This window comes from Schistocerca nitens, chromosome 7 (assembly GCF_023898315.1).
Source record: "Schistocerca nitens isolate TAMUIC-IGC-003100 chromosome 7, iqSchNite1.1, whole genome shotgun sequence".
NCBI classification, from domain to species: Eukaryota; Metazoa; Arthropoda; class Insecta; order Orthoptera; family Acrididae; genus Schistocerca; species Schistocerca nitens.
In genome coordinates this window covers 260,665,144-260,677,472 of record NC_064620.1, presented here as the reverse complement: position 1 = coordinate 260,677,472, position 12,329 = coordinate 260,665,144, and the positions used below count along the sequence as shown (strand labels likewise).

Genomic DNA, 12,329 nt, shown 5'->3' with positions numbered 1-12,329 from the left:
GTTGTGGAAGAATGGTGAATACTACAATGAATGCAGAGGTTTTTTTCTTCAGCAGAACGTCCCAGCTAGCTGGGAATTGAGGAGACACGATCTCGATCGGGAATATTTCAGAGGAGACTTACGATTCCGCCTTTCCTTGAAAACGAAGTGAAACCTCCCAGAAAACCTAGGTCGGCGTTCGGTCAGTTTTATCTTCCTTTAGACAAAAATTAAAATGTAATGGGTGTTTGTGTGTGTGTGTGTGTGTGTGTGTAAGTAAATAATATCCAACACACTTGCCACGTTTGTAACAAAAGTCTCCGCCATAAACAGTTCCCACAAATAGTGGTTTTTGTGTCGAACATCAAGAGAGTCAGCGTCGGGTATGCAGGGACACGAAACATCGACAAATTATTTGAGAACTTTATCATCCATCAGTAATAAGATCAATTATAGTTGTATATCCAAGCAAATGAACTTATACTTTATAAATCAAAATCATCCAGCAAGAAATGTGGAAAGAGAAATTAAATTTATGATACTCTCATTACTATTATCCCACAACAGTGCTATTACCCCATAGCAGTCCAAACAGCTACGGAAGCGTACGAGAGTCAGCTACTCGCGGTAAGTAAAATGCATGATTTATTTGTAGTTTTGTTTATATCTGTTTAGCAGAGGGATTTTGACATGTTCATAGTGTTTCATGGCAACAGAAAGATGACCATCCATTAAGCCAGCCCACAGAAGTGGCCATTACATGGCCACACATTTAGTAGATTTTAGAGACGGCCCATAGTTACTTCCAATCATTCGGCAAAATCCGCAGGCCAGGTCTGTGCTTTAGAGGAGACGATTTCCCCGCCTCAGCTAGGTCACACGCACACACACATTTCTGTGACGGGCCACGTTCAGAAATTGCGTCACCAACAACGACATCGAAAAACTTTCAAATGTTTCACAAAACACCGTGTTTGTGCAGACTGACCCATGACTATTATGTGAACAAGAACACAAAAAATAGGAGTACGAAAAGATGTTTAAAACATTTATAGACGGTATTCCAACTTGGACCAGAGTGCGATAAAAGTTAAGCTACAAACTTTGAAACCACGTTTCGGAAAAGAATTTTTTCATTTACAAGGTCATATTGCCCTTAGTTGCTCTATATTTTAAGTACGTATTAGGAACTACAAGAAAAGGTATAGTTTTGCCACTATACGCGTTTCGTTTCATTGAAATAAAACATTATTAGTGGCCAGCAGTGAAACTTACTCTCAATTTCTCGCCCTTTCTGGACCTGGACAGAGTTCGTTAGAAAAAGTGTTGGTTTCGCTTACGGTACTCAATGTTCGAAGAGAAGAAGATATACTTCGAGAAGGATGGGAAGTACAAGAAGATATCAGTTTGATCACATCGTGATCACATAGAGACTTCGAAATCACGTATTTCGTTGTAAGGCGTATCAGTACTGACTCAGTTCACAATTTAGTAAAGCTGAAGAGCAGACTGAAGTTTAAGAGGTTAGTCAAGAAGAATCAATGAGCAAAGAAGTGGGATACGGAAGTACTAAGGTACGAAGAAATGCGCTTGAAGCTAATAGAGGCTATGTATACTACGATAATCAATACCTCGGAAGGCAACTCAGTTGACGATGAAATGATATTTATGATGAGGTCAATCACAGAAGTTGGAAAGAGAAATATAGGTTCAGTGTAGGTAACAGCCAATAAACGTTGGATAACAGAAGAAATATCTCGAAAGAGAAATATAGGTGCAGTGTAGGTAACAGTCAATAAACGTTGGATAACAGAAGAAATACCTCAGCTGATCGACGAAAGAAGGAAGTACAAAAATTTTCCAGAATAGAGGAATACGAGTCACTTATGAAAGACATGAAGGGGAAGTGCAGGGGGCTAAGAGGAAAAGGCTGCATGAAAAAGTAAAAATATCAAAAAGGGTCTTTTATCTCTAAAAGCGCCGTTGATGATTTTAGGAGCCATAATGATGCGTTGTGCTAGGAGATCACAATTACAAATGACTTGAGAGGTTGTTGTGAAACACCATACGTATCGCGATACTTGGAGTGATTCCTTTTGAAATGCCGCGGTTTCCCACCAAACCGTATCTGTGTGGACCAGTTTCTCTGACAACTTACATAGAAACCGGCTTCGAGAAACAACTATAAACATCTGAGGTAGTTATTCATCTGTCTGCAGCTTATGACATTGTTTGGAGGCAGGATCTTATTAGCTGATGCACATCGTACCCTGCAGAAGAATAGTACAACTCCTTAACAATATGTTGACTGACAGACCGACCCAAGTAACTAAAAGCAATACCATAAGTGACTAGAAGGCCCTCAACAGTGGCCTGCCTTAAGACTGAGTTCTAGCTCCGCTGCCGTTTAGCTTGTATGTTGCAGATACGCCAACAACTCAGTTCAGAATATTTGATAGTGCCGATGACTGGGTGATATCAACACTGCACAAGCAAATCGAGATCACTCAAGACACATTAATAAAAGAACTAAGCATAATGAGACATCAACCGAACTCTAAGAGGACTAAAACATTTTGCTTTCATCTGAATATTATCCGAGCCACCCATGAACTGGACTTACATTTCAAGTAAAATCACACGGAACGTAGCAAACATTTACGGTACTTTGGAGTTCTAGTTGACAGAGCGCTGCCATTTAGACAACACCTAACAGAGACTGCAGCTAAACTTATGTCAAGAAATACTATTCTGCAAAAAATGTTTCGCTACCATTTCGAGCTTTGACCTTACGATCATCTATTTTGGCTTTGCTACTCAGCAACAGAATGTTGCAGCCCTTTCTGAATAAACAACAGCCACACGACGAAAGGAAACCAAGTAAAACAGTGCGGATTGTTACTGGTACAAGTTTGCTCTAGCATTCTGAATACTTGTCCTGAACTGCATTCCACCAGGATGTCCTTCTGACAGAGTACTTGCAAAATCTGCAACAACCAGCAGCTGCAAATTCGAGGAGACATATCCGTTACCCGAATCACAAGACTTGGGTCCAAACATCCCCTGCACAGAAAAACAAGCAACCTGATGCACAATAATTTCAGTCTTCGTGAAGCTTGGACGCTGAATGGTATAACAACAATCTACCAGAGGTCCAGAGAACCTCCAAACCAACAGCAAACCATTTTCTCCGGAAGACATGGGTGCATTGAACGGGATGTGAACTGACCATGGGAAACGCTGTTACGTATGATACAGATGGAGAAAGAATACTACAGAGTAGGGCATCTGTGAATTTCCAAAACAGAATGTCAGGCACATTGTTCAAACGTTAGCTCAAAATCAGTGTGCTTCAAACCATTCAGACTTCATGGACACTACAGCAGATGTGCTCAATTATATAAATATTTGTAAATTACGTACATCTTTCATTCGTATTCCTAAAGTGATCTGAAACTGTCATCCGAGTAATAAGACGTCCGCAAAATAAATGACCTGTGGGGATAATAGAATTGTTACGCAGCGGTTCACTTACATCGATTTTGTTAATTGACGCAACCGGGTTCACGAGAACAACGCCTTCCTCCCAAAGATCCCAAGATTTTCTGATCATCACCGTTAACACCCGAAAAACCCTACAGTTTTTTAAATAAAACTCCTATTCGCGTTCCTTACTGCTGCTTTAATGTATCTGTTCCACTTTGCATCGCTCTTAGTATTATCCACAAACATTCAACAAAAACTGACTGGCTCCTGAAGTACACATTTAATTTCTTTTATTTTCCCAACACAGCAACACTGACACAGAACATCCAGTAAATCAAGTGGATCTAATATTGTTCAGCATTTCCTCACAAGGACTTTTCATTTCTTCTTGAAGATTCACATTTTCCGCTGTATCTATTTTACATAATTACCTAGGTTTAAATTGTGCAGGTTTATGCCATAGTTATATAAGGAGCTGTGAAATGAGAACGAGAAAGATGATATTTCATGAAATCTGATTGGTGTTTCTTGAAGTATATTCTGTATTGCGTATTTAGTTCTGTATGACCCATATGGAGAGAGTAGCGAAGTTGCTGAACCTTGTAGGACGATCAGAACACCAGGAAGTTTTGTCACAAAGAGTACGGCTACCTCAAGACAGGGAATGCCCTTAAAGACGGCGCTGTTTCGTACAATTATTGCATTACAAAGATGCTCACAAAATTTTGTGCAAGACTCTATAATTTTCTCAGAAGAGCTTTGTCTCTCTTTATTGAAAGCCAGATCTAGCTTCGAAATACGATACCATATTTGATACTGGAAGGACAATACAACGCGTGAGGTGATAGCGAGAAAAAGCTTGAATGTGATTCGAAACAAAAGAAGCCCGAGATTGTAAAAAAAAAAAAAAGAAACGCTATTATACTTTATTTGTCTGTGGATGAAGAAGGTGCGATCCCTATAAGAGAGCGGAACCCAAAGTCGTCGCTAGAGGGACACGAGCGTACACTCACGTGACGGCCAAAGAGAGGACTTGCATGCCTCGTCGCTAGAGGGACACGAGCATACACTCACGTGACGGCCAAAGAGAGGACGTGCATGCCTCGACGGTCCGCTGCACTCAGACGTGCTGAAAATAGTAGCGCTCGGCGCTAAGGCTCCATCGAAGAATTAGACAAGTGCACGAAGAACACTGCATATTCGTCTCAACGGCCAAGGTGTGACATTTGCGTTGCTGGGAAAGAAGGGTGTCGTGGGCCGATGATGCATGGTCAGTAACACCACACCGCATTACCAATGGCGTTGTCCGGCACTGGATGCCCTCATTACTCAAGACCGGCAACTTGTAGCAGCCAGTGCCGTAGAGGTCTGACTGAGCGTCACAAGTGTTCACGTCATCACTGTGCGAGCAGTGACTACCTACCTTTTCTTCAACCAGCAGAGGTAGCTTGCCGAATAGAACTCCATATTGACTGTCTACAACGCTATGCCAAGGAATGGCTCGTGTCACATGTGCTCGCTGGAAACGTGACATGGCGTACTCAACTTTAACAGGAATAAACGAAAATATCTCCCGCCGAATGACAAAGGTTCGCCACCACCAAGGAGATCCAAGGCTGTTCAGACAAGTGTCGGAAAGGTCAAGATGACTTTATTCATTGACCACAATGATCCCGTTCTTCTCGATGTCGAGAAGCCTTGCCCACCCTTAGCAAAGCAAAGAAATCGAAACAACGGCAGCTCACCCATGACGCCATTCTGTTCAACAATGCAAAACGCCAGACAATAAACGCAGTAAGGAACTCTTGCAGACATTAAACCAGGAGTTAATTAGTCACCCTCCACACATTCCGGACATGCCACCAAGTGACTATCTTTGTTAAGTTAATGAAGGCCAACCATCCGCCTCGTACGAGGACGTCAAGCAGACCGTTCGGGACTATTTCACAATGCAGCTCAGGAATTTCACGAGACTTCCATTCAGCGCCTTTTGTCGCAATGGACAATTCCTCAACTGCGCTGAAGAAAATACAGCTACAAATTTCTGTTTACTGACCTCCGGTAGGCTATTTTTAATGCAATCCATCGTATTTAGCGCAAACATTTCGTAGCCTTAATATTACTTCGAGAAAACATATATCTTGAGACTTACTGTATATTGAAACTATGGACGGAACAGGGACTCGAATTGGGTTGTTTACCATTCGAAGACAATGCTCTACCAGCTGAGCTATTCAAACACAACTCAAGATCCGCCACCAGACTTCTAGTTCCGCTGATACGTTATCTCTTCCCATCTAAACTTCACATTAGTCCTCCTGGATACCATGCAAGACAGGCACTGCTGCAAGACTGGATACTGTGGAGAACTGACTTCGCCACCGTCTAGGGGACTGCTTCCAGAAAGATTATTATACAATACAGTGTGTGAATTTGAATCTGGCAGACTAAAACTTTGTGGGGTAATGGGAATCAAAACTAGCAGTCGATATACCACGCAAAGTACTCCGTAGAACATCTGTGAAGTTTGAACGGTAGAAGATCAGGTACTGGTGAAGTAAAGCTGTGACGACAGGTCGTGAGTCATGTTTCGTTCAATTGGTAGAGCATTTGTATGCGAAAGGCCAGTGTCTCAGCTCGGAGTCCTGGTCCGCAAACATTGCTCATAAAAGGTTCACTACAATGATTCATTCTGAACCGGTCTCCGCCAAGGGCAAAATGCAAGTTCGTTTCTTCTGTGTGCACTATGAGATCATTATCTTGGTTTCCGCCAAAATTGTGTTCACAGAAAACGGTTTCGCCTTAACAATGCCTAGAAGCTCCTTGGTTAGAGCATAATGATTATGTGTTTGCCAGAGGTGAAACACCATCACATTTACGGAGAACAGGAAGAAGAAAACGAAGCAACGGTAAAACGAAAGCGAGTTTCCTCACCTCTAGAGGCAATGCCGCCTTCTTGAAAGACGGCTGCTATACAGCTCGACGCCTGATCCTGCTGTTGGAGATAAGGCACGGCGAGCTCTCTCTCTCTCTCTCTGTGTGTGTGTGTGTGTGTGTGTGTGTGTGTGTGTGCCTGCGCACGCGCTGGAAGCAGGGCAGAGAAAGCTGGACTGATTGAGGTTACCGTTATGGGCGAAAGCCTTTCTCCTTCAAGCTCAAATGCAATCGGCACACCAGCGTTGTTTGTCGAAATGATAATCGAAAATACGGCGGCAGGTATGAAAACCGAAGACGCACATCAAGGCTAAGGTGGAGGGTGTCACCATTTTCTTCGTCTGTCATCTTGTTATACGTACGAGGAATAAAAACATTGCGTCAAAGAACGTAGAAACTACAGATTCATTTCTCGAGTGGAAAAATCTGTAACGTCGTAACGTGTTCTGAAACCGCTAAACACCAGTTACCTAACCAGTTTGTTTATCAGAAGGACTACTGAGATCGCACAGTAGATAGGGATCCGGATTACAACTTGTGTTACAGATAAACGTACGTATTTTTCCCTACTTACTCTTGTTTTAATGTAGCATAATAATAAAATATGTAGACACTTTACACGGCTGTCAATACATTTCAAATAAATAGTTCATAATTATCCATTCCATACTTCATAAACACACTGGTAAACGTCATCTCGTGGAATCGGGTGTACTGCCGGTAAATCTGCTTCTTCCCAACACAATATTTCTACGTTGTAACTGGGCGCCTTCATCATGTGTGATTCCAGGAGATGACACCGAATCGTCAGGAAAGTCTAAGAAATTACATTCTGGAATATACTTACAGTGTCAAACGTCACCATTTCTGGACTTTGATATTAGAGATTAATAATTAAATTGTGCAACAGACCGTATTCTCAATTGAGATGGTTAAATTTGTTAGTAGAAGAATTCAACCGGTTCTGGCTAATGTTTTCCAAGAAATCTCACTAACTCGTTCCACTCGTTCGTTCACTTTCTTAACAAAACTGACCCAGAACTGGTTAAATTCTTCTACTCGACCTCATTTTCACAATTCTCACACACATTTCTTCTTATAAAAGTTTCTCTTTTTTCCCAAAATGTGAACATAATAAAAGCATCATATTTTCTGAAAAAAGTGAAATCCTCTAATCTTCACACTGTACCGGAGTGTGCACTGATATGAAACTACCTGGCGAAAGACAAAAGTCCCGAGTTCGAGTCTTGGTCCGGCGCACAGTTTTAATCCTCTAAATCTTTTTTACCCAAAATCTGATACTATCTTCTTTTACAACCATGGTACTTTTATGAAACATCGATTGTTCATGTGTTTTGAGACAAGACTTGGTAACAGTTTTACCACATTCACATGTTACTTTATTTTTCTGGTATCTCTTAAAAATATATCGATAGCCAAGTTTTCGGTGTATATTGTTAGGAAACTCTGAATTACTATTTTAATGCATAAACTGACTACACTCGTTGGTGTTGTCCATTTAAACATTACAAAATTTAAGAGGGAAAATATAAACACTTTAGAAAATTTCACAGAGCGAATTCGTAATCATATTTCTTACAAAATAATCAAATAATTCATATAATGAATCGCAAATTGTGAAATTTATTTTTAACATTATTTTTAAATTTATTTGTTCCTTTATATCTCAATTCAATATTCCGTTCTTCAAGAAAATGAAGAATCCAGTTACTAATTATTTTTAAATATCCTTCATATAAAATAATTTTAACTTCATCACCGAGCTTCACATATATTTTTTATCCATATCCAGTATGTAAATATTCACAACAGTAATACTACATAAATCACTTACTTGTAAGTCACTAATCTTTTAACAAATGAGTATTTCTAACGTTGTTCAGCTGTTTGAAAAGTGATTCCATTTAAGTATTATTAGATTTTCGCAATGTGTAATGTCAGTATGTAATGTACGTATTTTATTTTCCAAAACTTTACTTTTATCATCATGAGGAGTGAAACCTTTCTTATTTATTTCAACTGTGTAGATTTTTGTGTTTCTTACTTCAAATCACATTAATTGTCCAGTGTGCCGCTTTATTGTTAAACAAACAATCTATATAATCATCTAAGCCAATGATATTTGAGATCACATTTGCTCGCTCCTTTTGATTATTTCTTCTCCTTGTTACCAAGTTTATAACCATATATTTTTGCTCTGAAACTACATAATTCTTCCATTACTTTTCCATTACAAGCTGGCCGCTGTGGCCTAGTGGTTCTAGGTGCTTCAGTCTGGAACCACGTGACAGCTGTGGTTGCAGGTTCGAATCCTGCCCGGGGCATGGATGTGTGTGATGTCCTTAGGTTAGTTAGGTTTAAGTTTTAGGGTACTGATGACCTCAGCTGTTAAGTCCCACAGTGCTCAGAACCATTTCCATTACATTCATCTTTCATTTTACTAAAACACGCTTGTTTAGTTGTAAATCTTCAGTTTGTATATTGTAGAAGTAACTGCCTGTATCTTGATAACATAACACAATATCTTCTCCATATTTTTGTTTAATTACTCCATAGTGAAACTCATACATCAGTTCTTTGTCTAAATCAAGTATACTCATACCAACATATATGGGTTTATTAAATGTGGTTTTTCTCATGTATGTGGAAATGGTAACAAAATATATATTAAACTCAGTTGAACCTGTAAGGTTCCTTTTACATACTCATTTATCACACCTTTTTCCATTGATATTAATTCTGTATCCACTCTGTTTCTTCTATTTTCCATTGTCTTACCAAATACAGAATTATTCATCAACTCGTGGAAATAATTTCCAAAGTAAATTCTTGTTTTAGTACTCATTTCTGTATTTAAAAGGTGTATATTTCAGCGAATCAGACACCTAAACATTTTTCTATATTTGTTATTTTCATTCCTAATGATAGATACCATTTGAGATTTCTAAAGTGAACTACATAATTATGCTTATCATTCAAAGTAGTCAATAACTTGCTTTCGTTACCATTACGTACAATTTTATTTTCAGGAGTGAGTGGTAGACCTTTAATTAAATTGTATAAATCTTTTTAATGTTCTTGATCTACTTCAGACATACATCCATGTATAGTATTACCTGTAATTTTACTTGTTTTTCTACAAGCAAAAGAATCTAGATTATTCCATTCAAATCCAGAATGTGGTAAATATTGAATCACAGCATAACCCTACAGACTTGTTGCATTTAAATATGCTAAACAATGTTATGTCTTTTTTGCACCATAATCTCTCATATATTTATCATTTGTCTTACATAGCATTTACAACATTGGGATATTCCTCTTCTTAATTATTTTTCAAATATAAGACCCATATCATAATCATTGAATAATTGTAGTAGTTTTCTACATATGTTCAACATTGTATCCAAAGGAAATCCAGAAGTAGTAAAATACCAAGATGGATCTAAAGTATTTCAACAAGTTTTTGTAATATCTTCAAACAAATCTTCAGTTTGTATATTGTAGAAGTAACTGTCTGTATCTTGATAACATAACACAATATCTTCTCCATATTTTTGTTTAATTACTCCATAGTGAAACTCATACATCAGTTCTTTGTCTAAATCAAGTATACTCATACCAACATATATGGGTTTATTAAATGTGGTTTTTCTCTTGTATGTGGAAATGGTAACAAGATATATATTAAACTCAATTGAACCCGTAAGGTTCCTTTTACATACCATTTATCACACCAGAGCCTCTGATTTAGACTCTCCCCTTGGCTCTGTACCAGAGGTCTGCAATCGATCCTGTCGACTATGCTACAAAAGATGAACTCTGCTTTTGTCTTGCAAGCAAGAGCGGCAGTCTTTTACCACATCTGTTAGCTACTCAAATGCAGAGAGAATCTTTTCCTTTCCAAAGCAGCAAACCTCATTGGTGCCACTGTGAGCTACCACCTGCAGTTGGCTGCACCCCATGCTCTTCATGGCATCCAGAAGGACCCATTCCATATCTGTAATGACTCACCCTGATATTCACATGTAGTGCACATGGCCTTCTTCCCCTTACTGGCAGCCATGTGCTCAACAGGCCCCATAATGCACTACCAACTACCAATAATACCACCCTCTCTGATTGCCCAGATCTTGCAGGCTGAGAGGATTCCTCTGAAGCATATGGCTAGGTGACCTTGGCAGCCACAGACAACATTCACTCACAGGTAAGTTGTCAACCTTGGTGTGAGGAGTACCTGGGCTGGCCACTGGTGAAGAACGATCAGAGGACAGATGTGCTGGACGTCTGTAGGAACCCAATTGCAGGCTCACAACAGTGATGACAATCTACTGCAGCTTCAAGCTGTGTAACTGGAGTAATCTCCAACTATCAGGACTCTTAATTGCCCATATGTGTTTCTAAGGGATCACTAATCACAACTGTGTAACTGGAGAGTGAAGTGTAACCAACTCGGTTCACATCTGCACATAACAGTCACACTTCCCATCCATACTAAAGTTGGTGGGAAACTACATTACTAAGACAAACGGCCTATCCACATATGCTTTGGAACTCTATTGCAGACTCTGACGAAAACACAAGAACTGTGTCATCTTTTACACTTAAAATGACATTCATGCACATCTGCATGGAAAAGTTCATCCAAGAAAAAAATTTTTCATCCGGAATATGTGTTGACTTCAACATTTAATTTAAAATTTTCATGTAATCCTAAACCAGATACTGGTTTTCGATTTGTTGAAATTAGTTGTAATGTATTTAAGTTTATCATATATGTATCATATTGTCAACAAATGAAAGAACTTCACCATTTGGTCTTTGATATATTAGATTTACTTTTTTGCAAATTTTGTGGTAAAAGTATAAACCAATTAGTTATTTGCGGAGATTTTATATACTTATCTATCCACGCCCACTTTTGATAAAAATATATGAAATTCCATTCACAAATTATAATTTAATAAACTTATTAATTTGACATACTCAACTGATTCAAGTGAAACAGGAATTTTTCTCAGTTGTGTTGATGCTATTATTTGTTTTTACATACAAGCTTTGAATAGCATAGAATACCTCTTGAAATAATTATAAATTCAACTGTTACAGTAAAGATATAGTATTGCTTCATCATAACCTGTGCATTCTAAACCTAACAAATGACAATTTCATGAACAAAAATTTTAAATATATTTGTTTTATGTTTCGATGTACTTTCGTAAATGTCGAACTGTCAGGACTCTTCACCACCCATACGTATCTCTAAAGGATCACTAATCACAGTTGGAAAAATCATGTTCTCTATTGCACTGCATTTTACACCAAGATTCTTTGGCCAGCAGTGACCAAATATTTCATAAATATGTACACACCTTTTATTTGTTGTTGAAATATCAGCATTATTATCATCTTGATGAAATTAAATGTCAATATACTTTTGTCATAAATTAAATACTGCATTTGTAATGCATTTCAGGTGGCACATTTATAATGCTATTTTATATTTCTTTATTCCATTTACCCATAGTACTTCTACAGACTGTATTTCTATCATTTACACAACTATAAGTGTTATTAATAAATTGTAAAGTTTATTCATTTTATTCACCAGTTATTTCAAGACTGTATCACTCCTGTAGTATTAATGTTTCAGTAAATTCATCACGACTCACTTGAGTAAGTTTGGTATGGGACAGGCATCTGCCAAGGATGTCTGCAGACTGTCTCTGCATTAATATCTAAGTAATCATGATCATTCAGTATATTTAATTCCTATATTCTCTTCTAACAGCAGGCCTAAGCCTACTACAGCTGGAGATGCAATTACTATTTTTACAAGCAACAATACTAGAGATGACATTTACATATAATTAAAAAATTATAACAATAAAGCATATTTGAAAATTTAG

General features: G+C 38.3%; 1 protein-coding gene across 1 annotated transcript in view; it reads right to left on the bottom strand.

The window, feature by feature from the left end:
• Window positions 1-2,877: 2,877 nt before the first annotated feature.
• Window positions 2,878-12,329, bottom strand: part of LOC126195566 (uncharacterized) — a 169,610-nt gene continuing 160,158 nt past the window's right edge. The window contains exon 3 of the mRNA XM_049934190.1: window positions 2,878-3,042. Coding sequence (XP_049790147.1) covers window positions 2,878-3,042 — 165 coding nt within the window. The remainder of the gene's footprint in view (window positions 3,043-12,329) is intronic.